The sequence below is a fragment of the Ambystoma mexicanum genome, chromosome 12 (genome assembly GCF_040938575.1).
Source record: "Ambystoma mexicanum isolate Mex_15411 chromosome 12, UKY_AmexF1_1, whole genome shotgun sequence".
NCBI lineage: Eukaryota > Metazoa > Chordata > Amphibia > Caudata > Ambystomatidae > Ambystoma > Ambystoma mexicanum.
The window spans coordinates 97,521,421-97,542,039 of record NC_090936.1 but is presented as its reverse complement, the minus strand read 5'-3'; the positions used below and the strand labels follow the sequence as shown (position 1 = coordinate 97,542,039).

Genomic DNA, 20,619 nt, shown 5'->3' with positions numbered 1-20,619 from the left:
GTACGTTCAGGGTACAAGGTTAATTAAAATGTCTGGTTTAATAAACATTGTAACTACTGATGAAATCTGTGTGCTTGAGCAAGATGGGAGAAACATGGTCTCATGGACTTGGCTATTTTAACAAAATCTGCATCTTTGTAATAAACAGAACATTTCTGTGTTTTTGGCAAATCTGTCTCAGGATTCGAAGTGGAGAGTCTTGGAGATTTCTTGGATAGGTTTGGGTTGATGCCTTTTAAAATTGTTTTCCCCCCAGTGTGCTTTGTCTTTTTCTGTTCCAATGTGTTTCTCACACCCTGACCACCCATAGATTCTAGGGAAGTGTTCCATTGTATCTGGGGGAAGGGCATGCTTGGAGTATCCTCAAATGCCCTCCTTATACATCCAGTAAACTGGACAGGGGTTAGGATTCCACACATCCGGAGTTTCCTGGTGACCGCTCACTTTTTTCTACGGTATAGGCTGGCAGGATTCTTGTTTGCCAAAAACGGGGCATAGTCTAGAGCAGTCAAATCCTGTTCTTTTGGAATCCCTTTTGCGACGGCCTCAAGTCTTTACCGAATAGAGGTGTACGCTTCTTTGGTACTTTTTAAATGTCGAAAGGCAAAACCAGCCAAGAAACATAAAATAAGCCCCTGAATAGAAGTACCAGTCCTGAGCCTGCTTAGAAAACTGGCCAGCGGTCTGTCGCGTCTTAGTCTGGGAAACGTTAGAGGGTTGAAGACTTGACATTTGACTTCTACCTGGGAGGTGGTAATTTACTTCCTGTACTGTGCCACAGTTGCTTTGATCAAGGTATTTTAGAGGGCCTACCAAAAGAGGAGAATCCAGGGTTTGGTTCTGTCCACCAAATCTGAAGCAAGACCTGAGGATGATGGGTTTCCTTGCAAAATCTAAACCCCTGGCAGGAGGGAGAAAATGGTCTTCCTGAATTGGACCTTGAACAAAGGAACAGGATTTGGGGGGTCACTTGTAACCATTTAAGGGAATTGGGAGTGTACCGAATGTTCTACTTGGACAATCGAGGGGCCTAAACAATATAAGTCCCCACAAGAAATGGGAGTGGAAGGTATTGCCTAAGAAAACTTCCAGCATACTTTTTTTTTCTAGTTTCCTGAACTTTTTTTGTTGTTCCCACTTGGAGAATTCATGTGTTGCGTAGGGATAGCCAGGAGGCTAGAGGACTTCGAATAAGTTGGAACTTACTTGACACCGCTTTCGTTAATCGAAGAGGGCGTCTCTGGCGAGACCGACTTTTAAGAGTATGTTCAAGACATTATCACCCTGAGGAGCAGAGAACACCTTGAGAACCCCACTCTTATCCCATCCTTGCAGTAGTTTGAATGTTTCTAGAATGCTTCCCTTGTACCTATAAGTCTTCATTGAACCCAAGATCTTATATTGTGAATCTCAATAAAACATTGTGAAACTGCATTTGGAAAGTGCATGCTCATTGCTTATGCCTCCATACAATATGCAGGTGTATGCTCTTATGCATCCCAAACCTAAAAGCTTACCTTATTCCGTAAGGATGAGCTTAATTCATAAGTGCACCTTCTTGTTCATCTCCAAGGCTTTAAAACTCACTTCCTGATCCACCCTACTTCTCATTACATGTTCATACTATGTAACTGCCATGGATGACTTGCTTCACTTCTAGGTTATTTTTATTTTTAAATTTTTAACAACGCACAGACCCGAGGGTATCACAGCGTTAGGTACAGTAATAGTATGAGAACGAGGGGCATATGCCATTGGCTCCTCTTACCTTGATTGGAGGAGACGGGAAGCTGTTGCGCAAGACCTTCCGTTTCACCCGTTCAATGGCATGAAGGAAAGACTGACTTGTGCAACCTAAACAATGGGAGAGGAGCACTAACATTAATAAACCTAGCCTGCTTCCTACATTTTTCACGATCCACACCACTTGATTGTTTTGAAAATGTCAATTAGCCCGTTATGAGACTTGGTGATGAGTAAAAAAATGTTAGCTATCGATGGCACACACATGACGTGTGTATTACTTGATAGTGTGCACATCAGATCTTGGTTGACATGAAGCTGTAACGAGTGGCTTCCCAGCTACAAGGACATAGGTTTGGGGACAAGAGATGCATCAGGGCCTACCTACTGTTTGCAAGACCTAGAATGAGGGGCAGGGAAATATTGCATTGGTGTGGGTCAATGTAGTAGGATGGCTTTGTATGAACAGATCTGCATTCCACAGACTTGCTGGCAATAGAACGGCACAAAATTAAATGTTTCTTTACACGACTGCTCACATTAGTCCAATAGTCACACGGCTTAAAGGTATAGTCCAGTAAAAAATGTTATTTAAAAAAATAGATAGGCAACATTAAAAAAAAAAAATACTAGCACCTATGTAAAATTTTGAGCTATTCAAGCTCAAAATTCGCAAAAGCAAGCACATGGGCGCATCCATTTTGTGAAATGGATGCCCGCCTGTGCTGGCTTTTGCTTTTGCGACACTAATGAAGGAAAAGCCAGCCAGCTGTAGTAAACAAACGCGGTTGTGTTTCTGCCTAAATCTGCTTTCCCATTTGGGGCTCTCGGGGGGCCCCTGTCATGATGCCTGCTCCCGGGGAGCCGGTTCAAGCCCTAGGTCCCCGAAAGCGGACATCCAGTCCCCAAGGAAGGACCCAGCAACCCCATATTAGGGGCCCTTTGGACAGTGTCCTGGCACCTATGGCGCCAGGCTCATTATGGAAGTGCTTGGGTGTACTTACCTGATGCAGACCATGCTGCAGGATCCCGGCCTCCTTGAGGCCTGAAAGGAACTACTTTACCTGTGGGACTAATTTACCATCCGGGCTTGGTCGGGGAAGGATACATACCTGATTGGAGGAAGGATACATACCTGGAACTTCTTCCAAGGCTATTTAAACCCCACCCGAACAGCCACACGTGTTTCGCGTTGTTCTGCATCTAGCAGCTGGACGCTCACCGTGTCTGCTCCTGCAGCCTGACTTCTGCCACGCCTGCCAGCATCCTGGATCACCTGCAAAGGAAGAGAAGAAGAGAACAGAAGAAGGAAAAGTCCTTACCTGCTAAATCCGCATCCCGGAGACATCTCGCCGACCATCCTGAAAAGGAAGACTTTTATTTAAAAGCTCATCGCGTCGATCGCTGCAGCGCCGCATTCCACTCACCTTTACAGGGCGCCTCCATGTTCAGCGATCATCCGGATTCGCAGTCACGCCCCAGCGCCTAGGGAGAAAAAGACCAGAACAAAAGGTGAGAGAGAGAAGGGAATAAGGAAAGCTAAATCTCCATGTTAAGACTTACCTGTTGATTCATTCCCTCTTCATTTCGGGTCCGCGCCGCATCCTGGCATTTCCGGACCCCGGCTCCTAAGGGGAAAAAGACATCAGCGTTAATGAGCGAATGAAAAGACATTACCAAAAAACGCTCATTAAAGACTTACCTAATTTCTACAAGGATTTCACCTCTCATCTCGGGTCGGTGCCTGTTCCCCGGCATTCTGTACCCCGGCCTCTATGGGGAAAAAGACACTAGCATTAGTACATTAATGCATGGACACAAGGGGAATCTCTTATCAAAAAGCTTACCTCGAAGCCAAGCAAGTTTGGTTCACACCAATCCGAAAATCCAGTGAAGTAACTGGATACCAACGTGCCCCTGCATCAGAAGCAGGATGGAGAGCTCGTCCTTCCAGACCCTAAGAAGGATACTCCTGCGAGCCAGACAAGCCAGATTTGGGGGCCCGGTCCAGTCCGTCTTCCGAACCCTGCGCATCACCTTAGAAGAGGTCACAGCAGCGCGAAGCAGGCCAGCGCCTCCGTGGGAGTCAGGTGAGCGTTACAGCCCCCCGTGGGGAGCCCGAGAGCCCCAAATGGGAAATGCTAAATGCTGCAGTGTTTCTGCCTAAATCTGATTTCCCATTTGGGGCTCTCGGGCTCCCCACGGGGGGCCCCGAGAGCCCCAAATGGGAAATCAGTTGTAGGCAGAAACACAGAGAGAGGCATGTAAACGCAATCGCGTCGTGTTTCTGCCTGTCTTGGCTTTCACTTTGGGTCTCCGGAGACCCAAAGTGATAGCCACAGCAGGCAGAAACACAACACGGTTGTGTTTGAAAACGCTGCGGTTTTTCTTTCCGAGTTTCTCAGGCTCCTCCGAGCCGGAGGAGCCTGAGAAACTTAGAAAGAAAAACTGCAGCGTTTTCAAACACAACGTTGTATTTATGTTTGCGGTCGCTTCAAAAGCGACCGCAAACATAAATACGTTTTTAAAGCTGCGGTTTTATTTATAAGTTTTCCGGGCTCCTCCAGCCCGGAAAACTTAGAAAAAAAAACGCAGCTAGTGCTTATTTTTTAAAAAAAATAAATAGCACTTACCGAGATTCAGCTGCAGCTTTCCTGCTCTGGTCTCCGGTCCCCGTCCTCCGCGTACAGCACCAATGAAGGAAAAGCCACCCAGCGATAGCTTTTGTTTACTACAGCTGGCTGGCTTTTCCTTCATTAGTGCCGCAAAAGCAAAAGCCAGCACAGGCGGGCATCCATTTCACAAAATGGATGCGCCCATGTGCTTGCTTTTGCGAATTTTGAGCTTGAATAGCTCAAAATTTTACATAGGAAGTTTAAAAAAAAAAAAGTTCTAGTATTTTTTTTTTAATGTTGCCTATCTATTTTTTAAATAAAATGTTTTACTGGACTATCCCTTTAATTTCGGTATAGACTTGTAAATGCCAAACTAAGATATACAAATAAAGATGGAAATCTATTTGCGTGCCAGTTGTGGTTTGCATTCTAATAAAGGGGAGCCTTGGACTATGATCCGAGTAGGAGGCATACTTGCTCTGTATGTTTAACAATCTCCATAAACTCATGTTTAATGATTAGGCGATGGTTTCTTCTGCATGTAATCCCATGTTGTGCTGTTGACTGCCAAAGGCCATGTGAAAACGAGCCTTGAGAAATGTGTTATACAGCAAGGCATCCGACCCCTCCCCCAATGCCCTCACACACATCTTCCATGTTAGTGAACCAATATTTTTCCCTTCCACTCGCCCTTGCTCTTGTAAACAGAGGTAATGTGTATGGCTTCCCAAACCCATGCTAGCTTCCGCAATCTGGTTAAAATCCTTGGCATGACATTTGTAGAATAACTTAATAAAATGGTCATGATGCAGGGCAAAGCGGATGTGTCTGAGCGGGGTCCATGTGAGGGATAAAGCTGAAGTCTAGAGTCAAATAATAGAAAGTATTTCACATCTCGTGGCTTTAAAGTAAACCTGGTGTCTGCCTGGTTTAAATAGTGGTTAGATACTGTTCCTAATCGGTTTTGGAACCAAACAGTTATTAGAATATTGCCACTATAGCCTTATGGATCGACGAAGCAGTCACTATCGCTGGAAAATGACTAGTCACCCACTTTTCGCCCTGGGCCATAATTTGGGGAAGGGTTGTTATCCTAAGCGATTACCCCTTTCAAGGTCTATAAGCCTTTTCGCACATGGTAGTGGTAGCAATAGATGTTTTGGCATTTTGGTGGAGAAGAAAAAAATGTCTTTAATACTGGATAAAGGACATGGGCAACTTAAATGTGGTTTTATTTTGTAGTGTTGAAATAACATGGTTGTCCTCATATATTAAGCATTTTAATTGCAAACTTGATTGACCTGAAATGGATCTAACACGAGCTTGCGTTTCATGTAAAAGTAAACTTTTTTGCTAGAAGAAAGGAAAATAATGTTCACATGTTTTTAGCCTTCTTTCATGTGTTAAAAAGGGTCTTGCAGCAAAAGCCACTTCGATAATGTGGGCTTTTGTTCATACATGAATAAGGCTTTGTGGTGCACTGTGATGGTGTTATGTATACAGACACATTAAACAATGGAAATACTTAAGTTGCCTTCTCTTTTTTTTTTTTTTTTCATTGCAGATCCAGTCCCCGGAGGCTGCAATTTAGAGTTCAGTTTGGATACTGATCCTAATCTTTACCTGGAATATAATATATATGAAACGATCGTGAAATTTGCCCCAGCCAATTTGGGATCTGCCAGGTATGTGTCAGTAGAATATTCACATTTGCTTTTGGGAAATGGAAGGCTTGAGAGAGAAGCTGGCCTACAGAAAGGTGAGCAGCGTAGGATGTGTGCCCTCCAGCCAGTCTGTCTAATCTCAGTGCCCTAAATGTCATACAATTGAAACCTGCCCCACCCCCCCTTTTTTTTGTAGCACAGCTGGCTTTAAATGCTTGGGCATGGAACATGTGATTTTGAGGTGTAATACTTGACATCGAAGCGTTGGTGCACAACAGTTTTTAAGAAGTACCGCCCTTCCAGTAGTGACCCAGACTACCTCTCTAAACACCCCACTCAGAGTCTGGTGGTACAGGCAGCTACCGCAACCTCTAAGCAAGCAGCTTACCCTAACATCCCCCCAGATGCGGACGAGAAAAGAGTAGCTGGATGGGCAAGGAAGGTAGTTTCTCAAGGGAGTATGGCGCTCAAATCGGCCAACTCCACATGTGCCCATGCAAAATTTACATTCTATGGGACTGCACATCAATGGCGGCAGAGCACATTCCCGAGGGGGATGAAGGAGACGGGTTCCCAGCCACAATTAGAGATGGCAAAGAAGCAATGTGAGAGTCTCTTAAGTCAGGTGTGGATACTGCTGACCGCATCAGCAGGGCCATGGCTACTAGCACCGTTATACCCAGATTTGCATGGTTGAGAAAGTCAGACTTTGCACCGAATGTGCAATCCAGACTCCTCAACATGTCCTTTGACGGGGCTCACCATTTTGGCAACAAGGCTGATGAGGGCCTTGAGAAGTTGCAGACCTCAAAGGCGGCATCCAAATCTTTAGGTGCCGCTATTAGGCAGCCTCAGCCTTTTTGCCCTAGTGGACAGCCTTAGCAGGGTAGATTTTTCCACTACTACTCAGTTGAAAGAGCGAGGGGAATGGTTGGTCAGAGGCCAAAGAAAGTTTCCCGTGGTGGACGAGGGAGAGGTGCGAGGCCAGCTCAAGCAGGGGCATATTTCTCCAGCATGGGGTCTGGCATGGATTCACATGCTCATGAATATTCCCCGTCGTCAGGCTGGGAATCCTCGGTAAAGAAAAAATCTGTATCAGTTTCGTTTCTGATCTGTCTTTCTTAGTAGTAACCAATCGCTGATCTCTGGGTCATACTGCCCCCAGCCAATGACTGCCCTCTCCCTAAGCCCCGCCTCTGGCAGCCATCCTCAGATTTTTACCGCATGCTCAAGTGTTGGGAGTCCTCGTGTTTAGCTCTTTTTTACTGCGTTTTCACGCTTTTTTAGGAGACTTTCATTTTTTCGGTTTAATCGAGCCTCAAGGTCCACCGTTTCTACTTCCGATAATGGATACCCATTTCGGAATACTTCTACGCCCCTCAAGGGTGAAGTTTTCGTCGAGTTTACACTTCTTGGAGGATTCCGGAAGATCTGCGGCCTACCTCTACGGACATGGCCCAGGACAAGGTAAGCTCGACGCCCGGATCCAAGCTGTTCAGGAACTGCCCTGGATGCGGATTATATAACGTTTTCAAGGATGACGCGCATTCGCGATGTCTCTACTGCCTTCATGAGGACAAGACGCACGTGGAGAAAGACTGTGCTTTCTGCAAGAACCTTTCGGAAGGGACCAAACAAGACCATCGTTCCTGCCTCGCCACCTGGCTGGAGAAGGGCACAGCAGGTGAAAAGGCGAAGAAGTCTGAGCGGGCTTCTAAGTCCTGTGAGGGCGCCCCGGCGACGGGGGCCCAACAGAAGACCAAGCACCGCGAGTCCGCGGGCACCGGGAGCGCCGAAAGGTCGGGCTCTTCGGTTGCCAAGCAGGGCGCTACTTCCCCAGCACGTTCGACCACGAGCCAGCGCTCTGGTTCGGGGAAGAGGAAGTCCGAGAAGCTGGAGCGGACCCGGTCGATCTCGAAGGGGGAGCGAGGCGCTGACCCTCCCCACAAGGCGAAGGCCCAGGACACACTTAAGGTGGTGAGGGCTTTGATCCACCCGGCTAAGGCCTCTACCGAAGTGGTCGCTGCAACCCTGGCGGAGCCGGCAGAGACTACGCCAGTGGAAACTGCCTCTGGGCCCAGAGTATCCCTGCCACCGCAGAGGGAATCCTCTTTCCAGCCCATCGCTAAGACCCCCGTGAAGCCCCTGGCTGAAAAAGAGGGGGGGGGGGTGGCCATTACAGACTCGGTATCAGCCTCTGAGGAGGAACTGGTAGAAACCGAGAAGGGCCTCAACGAGAGGTTCATAAGCCTCAACGAGAAGTTCGAGAAGGTTCGATCCCAGGGGACGGTTCCCGCTGACGTGATCGAAGATAGCAACGATGAAGACGAACAGGGCCCAGTGGAGCAGCCATCCCGTCCGTCGCAGCCATTGCCCAAGCCCCAGGATAGCTCAGCGGCCATTTTATTGGCAATCTAATCCTTATGTACCGAGATAAGGACGAGATTACCACGCACCCCGACGGAGGAGCCAGAACCAGGACTGTCAGGAAGCCCTCCGAACAAGCGGAGGAGAGTCCATCCCGCTCCGCCCTTCGTACCTGCGAGACGGGGGACCCCTGATTTCCCCCCCCCCTTATCCGGACCCTAGAGAGGATACGGCGACGGATACAGCGACGGGGACGGACGATGACGGCGGCGATGACACCACGGACATCCCGTCATCACCACCCCCACCCCGCCCCGCGGGCATCGCCAGCCGACGAGGTTGGCTCTTTCCATGCCATGATAACCAGGGCATCCGAGCTCTTCCAGCTCTACCCTGATCAGAAAAAGGAGGGGTTTCTGTACCAATGACGAGAGGCCAAGAGGAAGATGGTCCTCGCGGTGCCTTTACTCGACAACATCTTGGACGAGGGGCTTGCTGTCCTCAAGAACCCTTCCACGACACCCGCCAAGAGGAACAGGTACAAGTAGAAGTACCGAGTCCCCGATGCTGCCCCCTTGTGCCTCAGGGCCCAGCCCACGCCGGACTCGGTCGTCTCGGCAGCGGCTAAGAAGGAGGCAGCGGGCGCGGCGGCTTCAATTTCCACTTCCCCGCCGGACAGCGAGGGCAAGAAGTTGGACTCTGTGGGACGACGAGTCATCTCGTCGGCAGCGCCAATTAAGGCGGCCAATCCCTTAGCGATCGTAGCCCGCTACGGGGCTCCGGAGTGTACTCAAGGTACTTCCTCGTCAGAAAGAAAACAGACGGTTGGCGCCCCATCCTGGACCTGCGTCGGTTAAACAAATACATCAAGGTGCAGAAATTCAGGATGATCACCCTCCAGCACGTGCTGGGACAGCTGGAGGAAGGCGACTTCCCATCGTCATTGGACCTGGAGGATGCCTACTTCCACATCCCCATTCTAAAAAGGCACCGGAAGTTCCTCAGGTTCGTGGTTCAGGGACGCCACTACCAATTCAGAGCCCTACCGTTGGGATTAAAGTTGGCACCCAGGGTTTTCACCAAGTGCCTGGCACCAGTGGCGGCGCGGCTGCGCCTGCAGGGGCTCCACGTCTACCCCTACCTGGACGACTGGCTAATCCGGGCAAGGACAAGGGAACTCGCCATCGAACATACGGCGAGGACCGTCCGGTTACGCACAGAGCTGGGGTTCGCCATCAACTACCCCAAATCCCACCTGGTTCCATCGCAAGTAGCACTGTTTCTGGGAGCGAAGCTCGATACAGTGGGGCAATTGGCCTCCCCTTCAGAGGAGAGGACCAAAACCATCCTGGGCAAGGTGCAGCGCCTGTTAGCCACGGACGTGGCCAGGGTGAGGTCCATCAAGTCCCTTCTCGGGATGATGTCCTCATGTATCTACCTTGTAACCCTTTGCAGGGGACTTTCAGGAGACTGTGACGACGGACGCCTCTCTGGAGGGTTGGGCCCACACCGGGGATCTCCACGCAAGAGGTCTGTGGCTCCCGGAGGAGAGGTCTCTCCACATCAACATCCTGGAGCTCTGAGCAGTGTTCTGGGCCCTCAAGACGTTCCTTCCGTCCCTCAAGGACAAAGTGGTGAGGATCTTCACCGACAACACCACCACGATGTTCTACATAAGGAAGCAGGGGGGCACCAGATCCCCAGCCCTATCCAAGGAGGCCCAGGATCTGTGGCACTGGAGTGGGAACTACGCCAGGATCAAGTGGATGGGCTCTTCCAACGATGGGGCAAGCCCCAGATCGACCTGTTCGCGACGGCGACGAACTCCAAGTGCCAGAGGTTCGCCAGCAGGTTCCCACAGCCGAGGAGCATGGGCGATGCTTTCTCGTTCCCTTGGGACGGCCTGTTTCTATACGCGTTCCCTCCGTTGCCGTTGCTGCTCCGCCTCATCAATCAGCTCAAGAAGTCCAGGTGTAGGATGATCCTCGTCGCACCGGCGTGGCCAAGGCAGCTCTGGTTCCCGGACTTTCTGGACTTGTCAACGTCCCCACCAGTCAAGCCACCGGCGGACGCGGATATTCTCTCCAGAGGAGGAGGCGCCATTCTCCATCACGACCCACAGTCGCTGAACTTGCAGGCCTGGCTCCTGTGGCACTAGAGTTTGGAGGGTACGATATACCGGCTGATTGCAGAGAGGTTCTTGCAAAGGCTAGGGCGTCCTCAACTCAAGTGTTACGGTCATAAATGGAAGAGGTTCTCTGTCTGGTGCCGTGCACAGAAGATTAACCCTCTGGGGATTACGGCCCCTCAAGTACTGCCGTACCTACTGTCGCTGGCCAAAGCTGGACTGGCTCACGCCTCCATCAAAATACATCTGGCTGCCATCTCCCGATATACCAGGACTACGGGACGGGCGTTCTCGTGGTCTCACCGCCTGGTGAAGGAATTTATGAAGGGACTATTCCGATCGTTCCCGCCGGTGAAGGCTCCTGCCCCGGCGTGGGAGCTTAATGTGGTGCTGACCAGGCTCATGGGGGGGGGGCCCCATTCGAGCCTATGCATTCGGCGCCTTTAAAGTTCCTGTCGTGGAAGACAGCGTTCCTCGTGGCCATCACCTCCGCACGACGAGTGGGAGATCCAGGCCCTATCTTGCAAGCCTCCATACTTGACTTTTCATGACACGAGGGTGGTGCTGAGGACGCACCCCTCCTTCATGCCCAAGGTGCCGTCGAACTTCCACCTCAACGAGCCTTTGGTGTTACCAGTTTTCGTCCCGTCGCCTTCGACGCCTGCCGAGAGGACTTTGCACTCGCTGGATGTATCTAAAGCACTGAAGTTCTACGTGGACCGCACAAAGAGTTTTCGGAAGACGTCACAGCTGTTTGTGAACTTTGGGTCTGTGAATCAAGGGAAGGCTCTCTCGAAGACTTCCATTTCCAGATGGCTCTCCGGCTCCATCATGTGCTGTCACCGGTTGGCAAACCGACCGCTGCCTGGCCGTCCGAGAGCCCATTCCACCAGAGCGATCGCAGCTACCACGGCGTTCCTATCTGGTGTGCCCCTGCTGGACATATGCAGGGCTGCTACGTGGAGGTCGACGCACACCTTCACGAAATTCTACTGCGTCGACCGGGATTCCAGGGAGGAGTCCAGGGTCGGCCAAGCAGTGCTGCGCAACCTGTTCGCCTGAGGTGAGCCTGGTGAGGAGGTAAGATGCTTGATGTTGAGTTGATGTGATGCTTAATGTTGAGCCTTTGCCACCTCCCGTGGTTGTGCATGTGTGTACTGCTATGTATTCTTTATTCATGAGCATGTGAATCCATGCCAGACCCCATGCTGGAGAAGGAACAAGTTACTTACCTGTAACTGTTGTTCTCCAGCATGGGTCTGGCATGGATTCACATGCGAACCCTCCCGCCTACCCCTCTGCGGCTCTTCACTTGGTCATACTGCCACTTCACGTGCTTCCAAATCTGAAGATGGCTGCCAGAGGCGGGGCTTAGGTAGAGGGCAGTCATTGGCTGTGGTCAGTATGACGCAGAGACCAGTGATTGGTTATTACTACGAAAGACAGATCAGAAACGAAACTGATACTGGTTTTTTCTTTACCGAGGATTCCCAGCCTGATGACGGGGAATATTCATGAGCATGTGAATCCATGCCAGACCCATGCTGGAGAACAACAGTTACAGGTAAGTAACTTGTTCCTTCCTTACCATCTGCCACTGCATCAGCCGCCTCAAACCCTCTGAAGTCTTGAGTCACAACTCACCAGTGGTGGGCAGACTGTCTCACCATCTTGAAGAATGGCGAGACATTACTTCGGATGCTTCGGCATTGGAAACCATAGCCCATGGGTACTGCCTTCATACAGAGACCTCCGAGCAATCCACCGGTGAGCTTTTCTTTAAGCATTCCAGATCCGCTCCTTGTGCAGGAAATTTGAACCCTGCTAGAGAAAGGTTCTATAGAGCCGGTGCCTGTAGCGGAGAGTAACAAGGGATGGTATTCTCCATATTTCCTAATGCCCAAGAAGGACGGAGGACTGAGGCCCATCTTGGATTTGACTAGTTCCTCAGGAAGGACAAGTTCGAGGTGGTCCCTCTTTCTCAGATCCTTCAGACCCTCCAACTCCAGGATTGGATGGTGTCATTGGACCTTCAGAATGCTTATTTATATGGACAAATCCATCTCGAGGACAGAAAATACCTGAGGTTTGCAGTTGGCGGTTCTCATTATCAATTTTGAGTTCTGCCATTCAGGCTGACCTCTGTCCCAAGGGTTTTTACCAAACTGATTACAGTTTGGCAGCGAGTCTCAAGAGAGGGGGGGATTCACGTCTCTACCTCTATCTGGATGATTGACTGATCAGGGCGCGTTCTCCCGAGCAAGCCTTGGATCATCTCAACGTCACCTGCCGCTATCTTTACAGACTGGGCTTCTTCCTCAATTACAAGAAGTACCATATGACACCTTCTCAAAAGCTCCAGTTCATCGGCGCTGTTCTGGATACATCCTTGGTAAAGAGTTTGCCACCCAAGGTGAGAGCTCAAGACTTCCACAGATGGTCAACACATTTCATCAAAGTGCCCAGCGTCTCCCGGCCTAAGATTTTTCTTTTTTGAGGTTGCTCAGCTTAATCACATCTGAATCTTTCTGGTGCCAGAGGCCCACCTAAGAATGAGATCCCTTCAATGGGCTCTCGGAACACAATGGTCCCAGTTCTCAGGAAAAAGGTCAGCCCTACTTCGGGTTTCAAACTGCATTGCACAGGATCTTCTCTGGTGGGCTTGTTAGGACAACTTTCTGAGGGAGAACCCTTTTGGCAATCAAGGCCAGAGATAACAGTAGTGACGGATGCCTCACTGATGGCCTGGGGAGCCCACACAAACGATCTGACAGCGGGGGTTGGTCTCCATCGGAGTCCAAACACATTAACCTTTTGTAGCTGAGGGCAATCAGACTAATACTGAAGGCCTTCCTGCCCTCTGTGCTGGGAAAGAATGTCCTGATAATGACGGACAACACAGTGGCCATGTACTATCTCAACAAGAGAGGTGGTGTAGGGTCACTACCACTGTGCAGAGAGGCAATGCAGCTCGGGTATTGGGCAATTCAAGAAGGAATCTCTTTATTGGCAGTTCACCTAGCTGGAGAAGAGAACACTGCGGCGGATGTTCTGAGCAGGCAGAGCAGTGTCTCACGAGTGGGAACTGGCTCAGGAAGTCCTTCAAGAGATCTTCACCCTTTGCGTAGCCCGTCAGGTGGATCTGTTCGCAGCCAGAAGTGCGAACGGTACTGCTCCAGGGAATTTCCTCCAAGAGGACATCCCGGGGATGCGTTCATAGTGCACTGGGAGTTTCCACTCCTGTAAGCGTTTCCTCCAGTCACTGTCACGTGATCAGGAGGTTGAGAAAGTTCGGGAAACACATGATCCTAATTGCCCTGCATTGGGCCAGGAGGACGTGGTACCCGGACATTCTGGACATGGCCATCTTCCCTCCAATACGTCTTGAACCGAGAGAGGACCTTCTCTCATGAGAGGAGGGTCAGGTTCTCCATCAAGAGGTCAAAACACTTGGCCTTCATGCATGGTTTCTGAGATGCTGGGATACAAGTATTGGGACCTCCCGGATGATATTGAGATTTTGCTTTCGGCCAGAAGGCCAGCAATAAAGTCTTTGTGCCGTTGGAACAAATTCTGCAACTGGTGCAGAGACAAGAATGTAGACCCTTTTCTTTGCAAAACACTGGAGGTGTTATCCTTTCTACTATCCATAGCTAATCTGGGGCTCCAGGTCAATACTATTAAGGTCTATTTGGTGGCGCTATCCATCTTTAAGCATTTGTCTGAAGAACGTTCATATTTCAAGATTCCACTGGTGACACAATTTTATAAAGGGGCTCACCAATGTGTTCCCTCCATCTCCTTTCCATTTTGTGACCTTAATCTGGTACTAGAATTTCTAATGTGTGCACCCTTTGAACCTTTACACTAATGCCAATTAAGTTTAACCTTTAAAACCATTCTCCTGGTAGCTCTAATTTCAGCCCGCAGAGTGAGTGAATTGCAGGCACTTTCATCCAAGCCACCCTTAACTATCTTCCACAAGGACAGGCTTGTTCTGAGGGTTAAGCCTTCATTCTTGTCCAAAATCATTTGATTTTCACATAGGGCAGAAAATGGTTTTACTTTTTCTATACCCACCTCATCCTTGTAAGGAGGAGGAGAGATTACACAGGGTGGACCCTCATAGAGCTCTGAGCTTTTATATATCTACGCTGTCAAAACTTTGCATTGACAATCAGCTTTTCATTGGCTATACAGGCCACAAGCCGGGTCAGCTGTTACGAAACTGACTTCATCCAGTTGGATCATTCTGGCGATTTCGAAATATTAGACTGGCAGGCAAGGATACTCCTGAAGGATTAAGGGCCCATTCCACCAGGGGCATGGCTACCTCTACAGCCCTGCAAAGGGGTGTACCCGATAGAGTATTTGTGAGGCAGCAACGTGGTCTACTATTCACACATTCACAAAATATTGCTACCTGGAGTCTTCCATTGGTCAGGATGGGCGCTTTGGAAAAGCTGTCTGGCATTCAGTTCATTAACACCTTTAGATGTGTACTCCTCCAGCAAATCCGGTCCGATAGCACAGCGAGTAGAGCACTCGCTTTGACATCTGTGCAGAGCCTGCTGAGGTTCGAATCCCGGCAGGGCCAAACTCAGCCTTTCATCCTTCCGAGGTCAATAAATGAGCACCACACACCGTGGGTAATAATAAGCAGCGCTCCGATACCTGAGGGTTCGTAGCGCTATATAAATGCTAAATTATTATCATTATTATTATTTATTCTGCTTTGGGAGTCTATCAAAGATGAGGAATACGTGGGAGGACACAATCCATTCGAAGAACAAGTTACTTACCCCTGGTAACGTTCATTCGACTGGATGTTCCTCCCATGTATTCCTCATTGCCCTGCCAACCTACCCCACAGTAGAATTTCCCATGCAATTACAGCTTTCGCTACTTCGTAGTTGAGTATGGTCAATCCCGAGGTTATGCTGGTACTTTTACTGTAAGAAACAGAACTGAAGCCAACAGCACTGCATGTGCTATATATGCCTTCGATGACGACATCCTTGAGGCAGAGATCTCAGAGGGACATAGTCGACTGTATAGCCCTCTGCCACAAAAAGAAATTCCAAAACAGCAGAAGCTAGATATCGAATATCAAATATGAGGAATACGTGGGAAGAACATCCAGTCGAAAGAACGTTACTTTCATCTACAGCCACACCTAAGAAGGTTTAGCCTGCCTAGTCTTTTGCAAAATAATGTAGGCACAGCAAGAGGCCATTCTTCACGACAGTTGACCAATAACATCAGTGTTAAATAGTCTTGCCATTTGTACAATGAAAGACTGCTTCTCCAATGCATCTATGGTCCTGGTGCTTTTAATAATCCCTGTCGAAGAAAATTCCCAAGTCAAATGCCTACTTTACATGGAGTATGATGCCATTGGTGTTTTGCTGGTTAGTAAAATTAATTTCTAGAGTTGCTGACTTGGGAAACATCCTCAGGGTACCACTTGCTGGTATACTGATTTTCCTTGATGGGTAATTGGATGTACTATTCTCCCAATCTTCTAATGTGTTAAGCAGTTAATGGGGAGGTAGGAACTGAAGTTAGAAGGGTGTTTATTAGTTTGTGCGACACTGACAAATCCCTTTGGGAGGCTGCGAGGCCTGATTGCCACAACGTGTTCATGTTTTTATTACAATCTTTCAGAGCTTGCTCTTAGATTCAGTATAATTTCCTTATCAGGCCTCTCTCAATGCCTTCTTATTCAAGTGGAACTTTAGTGCAAAACCACTTTTACTAAATTAGGCTATGGCATATTTAAGAATTTCTTGTATACCTCTTCATTTCTTTTTACACATTTTTGGAATGTAGGAAGTCTAACTTTCCTCTGAACTGGTCTCCCCTTTTTTTGCAACATTTGTCCAGTGGCATACTTTTGCAATCTGGAAGAAGCAGTACGTGGTGTTGCCCAAATTGAGGCAAAGCAATCAAAGATCTGTTACATTGAACTTTGGGGTTGATGTGGAATATAGAGGGAACTTCAGGAGCGAGTCTTCCAGCAAACCTGGTTATCAAAGGGATATCACTAAGGCAGACCTTTTGAACTCCGAATGGGTTCCATTGGGCCCAAAGCATTTGAACCATTAATCCCCAATTACTTTTTGGGGTTGGTGCCGTCAACAGAAAAATTTGAGCTGTCATCTAAATTTTAAATTACTGTTGAAAAAAAATGTTTTAGACCATTTAAGGTCAATAGTGGGTAGATTAATATTAGCCAATTGAGAGGATGTGCCTGTTTTATCAACATTTGTATTAAATCTTAGTTTGGATGATTGTCATGCCCGTTATCCACTATCCGACAATTGTGTAGAGCAGCCGGTTAACTTGCATATAACAAAGATTAATTTAAGGGGCCAGAAGGAGTGTCTTTTCAGCAATGAATGACACATTTTGGACAGTGTTTTCTTGATTTATATAAAAGGCGATTTCCGAGTTTGTCACATGCTAAAACAAAGCAATTATATCATTGTAGGTGTCTAATTGATGAACATCTATTGTGTGTTTTGTTAATGGTCGGATAGAGAAGGGAGTAAAAGGTAAGGGCAATGTAAAATGGAGGATGATTTTGGCTCTTTATTAAAGAGTAGTGGCACTGCAAATCCCTGCCCCGTAATATCCCTCTTGGTTTCAACAGTTGTGCGCAGTATCACGGCATGGTTCATCCCTATTTGATGTACACTAAATGAAGTGTATCCGAAATGAATATGGTGCAAATGCTGCCTTAGATTACAAATTTCACGCAGAAGCGTGTTTTCTGGGCCAGCATCTCCTTATTGGTTTGTGCTAAAGGACTTTTTGGAGTTGGCAGCAGTATTAATGTGTTGCCCATCTAAAAAGGAGGGATGAAGACTTTCTTCAGGAGTAGAGAACCAAAAAGGTGGTTTAGGAAATTTGAGCAATTCCTGCAATGCACTTTGGGAGGCTAGGGTTTCCTTGCATACACATTAGGGGACTGGGTTTGCACAGAGGGACTGAAACTATACATATTTGCTCTTGCGGTTTTCTACAGTGCTTTAGGCATAAATCATCTGCAGATACAACCATCAGAAATGCTTTTACGGTAGGTAATGTACATATGTCTCAGTATCAACATTTTCTTTGTTTTTTTGGTGTTTGTATTTTATTGAATTAAAGCGTCAGCTGAACCAGTCTTAATCAGTAACAGATGAGATTAGAGTTTCATTACACTGAACAAAAATATAGCAAAATAACCTTTTGTTCAGGATGTCGACATAACCGCACTCATTTGTTCAACATTCAAGCTGTAGTACACAACTCTCAAGTTCACAACTTTGTATTCCTTGTCACGGGGGCCTCTGCCATATATTGGTGCATAAAGACCGTCCTCCTGTCTCATGATCAAACCTTTCATCCGATTCAGCTGCGCAACCCAATTATATAGACTACATTTGAGACCCCTATGGCCCTCTTTACATTACCTATAGATTTGTTTAATAAAGCCACTTGGTCTTTTTTTCGGTTCTAGACAGCCTGAAATCCTACTGTTCATGCAACTTGCAACCCTGCCAATAAAAGGGGCTGCCCAAAAAATACTTTTTTGACAAGTCTTTTTGCCCAGGTTCACTCATCCATGTTTGGGATAATTGGGAAATTGGACAACTGTTTGATTTATCCTAGGTTTTGAGTTACACACAGTGGTAGCTCTAGAAATCGTTCCCAAAGTCCAGGACATCAAAGACTAGGCTGTTCAGCTTTTTCTCATTCAAACAATGACTGACCCAGTCCTTAATTGAGCACAGGCAAATAATTTTACGTTGGGCGCAGAAGGCTCTGCCAAATATGCTACTATATAATCGGCATACAATGCAAAACCAGAGATAATTCCTGCTCATGCTGTACCCTTTATGTATGTGAAGGAAGGATGCTTGCATGGAGGGAGGCTTGACAATTATTCATTGGCACGCATTAGCAATACCTGGTGTGTTTGAGGAAAGCTTGCCCCTGCCCCCCCCTCCCTGCCTGTACTATTCCTTTTCTGTAGGTGACAACCGTGCACTATTCTGGCTCCTGATGTACCCGTTATACATGGAAGTAAAGGTTTTACTGACCGTTATGCACCGATGGGCCTGGTCTATTGTATACATTTAAGTTGTGTATAAAGTGGTCATGTTCAGCCCCCTTCACCACTTATTGTGCTCATTCGCAGCCTAGATGTCATGATCTCTGCTTCCAAAAGGTCAGGGTTTTCCCAACTCCCTTGGAAGCAGATCCATAACCCAGGTTCCGAGTGCCAACCAGTCCCAATTGGGACCTTTTGGACCCAGTCCTGGCGCCAGTGGCACCAGGCTCATAAATATGCCCAGTCCCAGCGCTGGAAGCGCCGGGCTCATAATGCTTGGGTGGACTTACCTGCAGCAGACCATGCTGCTTACTTGCCTGCCAGTTGAGCCTCTGATCCTCTTCTGTTTGGAACTACTTTTCCTGTTGGGTGGGGCAGGAGCCACTCCCGAGGTTCAGAACACTGGAACTCTTCTGGAAAGCAGGAACTCTTTTCTTACCTAGGCGTGGCTGTGGAAGGAGGCACCTAAGCACTACAGGAGGCTATTTAAACCACACCCGATGGATGAATCTTGCTTTGTGTTATTCTGCATCCTCTGCAGCAGAACGCTCATCGTGTCTTCTGCATCTGATCCTGGGCCTAAGGAAAAAGGCTTACCATCCTGAATCCAGTCTTCAGCAACACCTATAAAGACAAGAAACAGGTTAGCATTACGGTCTTCAGTGACAGCTCTTCACTTACCTGGTCCATCGGCTGTCACCAACGCCTCGCGCTGCATTCCGACATCTGAAAGACAAAGGCTTACCTACTCTTCGTGCGCTCCGGAGGTCTTCACACTGCATTCCGGCATCTGAAAGACAAAAGCTTACCAACTCTTTGCACGCTCCGGAGGCCTTCGGCGCTGCATCCCGCATCTGAAAGACAAAACAAGGTGCGTTTAAAGACATTGGGGAACTTTAATACTCACGTGCCATTATTCCTTTCCACATCTAACCCAGTGGGTATTCCGGCACCCTGCAGCCGCTCCGAACTTGTACCTGCAAAATAAAAAGACAGTTAGAGCGCATCGTGAAGCAGGCAACAAGCGCTTACTTACGTTCTTCCAGGCGCTTCTATTCATCACACGGGCTCCATCTTCAACTCACTTCAGCCCGTCATCCACCATCGCCGGAACCCTGCAAAACAAGAGACATCATTACTAAAGACTTTAAAGACATTAGAATTACTCGAAACTTACCGTTCGTGCAGTAAACGACGGACAGCAGTCCTCTGAAGTCAAGAGGCCTGCTCCCCTTATCCAGTGAAGAAACTGGTTACAGCACCCTGCCCCGAGGCAGATGGAGAGCACGGCGTTCACTTACCTAAGGTGAGAGCGTTAACCTTCGGGGTTCTACAGGAGAAGAGAAAGGGAAGAAGAGAGAGACATTCAATAACCCAGTTCATTAATCCCATATTTTCTATCTGCAGACATCTTACCCTTCGAGTCAGACATACAGTGCCCAGAGGTCCAGCCCAAAGAGCCAGCCGTGTGTTACACATCACCTTTGAAGATACGGTATACGCCCAGTCAAGACCGGCGCCTCTACGGGAATCAGGTGAGCGTTACAGAACACAAAGCCTACCACAAAACTCCCGTCCAGGCGCTATGGAAACCTCGGATACCGACCAACTAGCCCAGTTACTTGGGGAACTAAGGGCAGAAGTGCATGCAGCCCGTCAGGAAACGAACGCTCTAAGAAGGGAACTGATTATTTCCAAGGAGCGAACAGATGATCTCGCTAGACAATTGCTACAGTCACAAGCCGGACAGACCCCGTTACCCGCATCTGGGGGAAATCTTCCTTCTACATCCTCTATGAATCCAGTGCAGATCAACCTACCTGGGAATGTACCTCTGGCTCCGCCCGAACGATTTTCTGGTGACCCAAAGAGGTTTGCAGTATTTATCAATCAGTGCCGGTTGCATTTCTTATGCCGGCCAGCAGCCTTTCCAACTGATCAAGCTAAAGTAGCTTTCGTGCTTTCGTACCTTAGTGGCAATGCGGCAGAGTGGTCGATCCC

General features: G+C 48.2%; 1 protein-coding gene across 2 annotated transcripts in view; it reads left to right on the top strand.

The window, feature by feature from the left end:
• The window catches only part of TM7SF3 (transmembrane 7 superfamily member 3), a 358,501-nt gene that overhangs the window by 199,675 nt on the left and 138,207 nt on the right, over positions 1-20,619 (top strand). For both annotated transcript variants that reach the window (XM_069628089.1, XM_069628090.1), the window contains exon 4: positions 5,923-6,043. In XM_069628089.1, the coding sequence (XP_069484190.1) occupies positions 5,923-6,043 (121 nt within the window). The remainder of the gene's footprint in view (positions 1-5,922; positions 6,044-20,619) is intronic.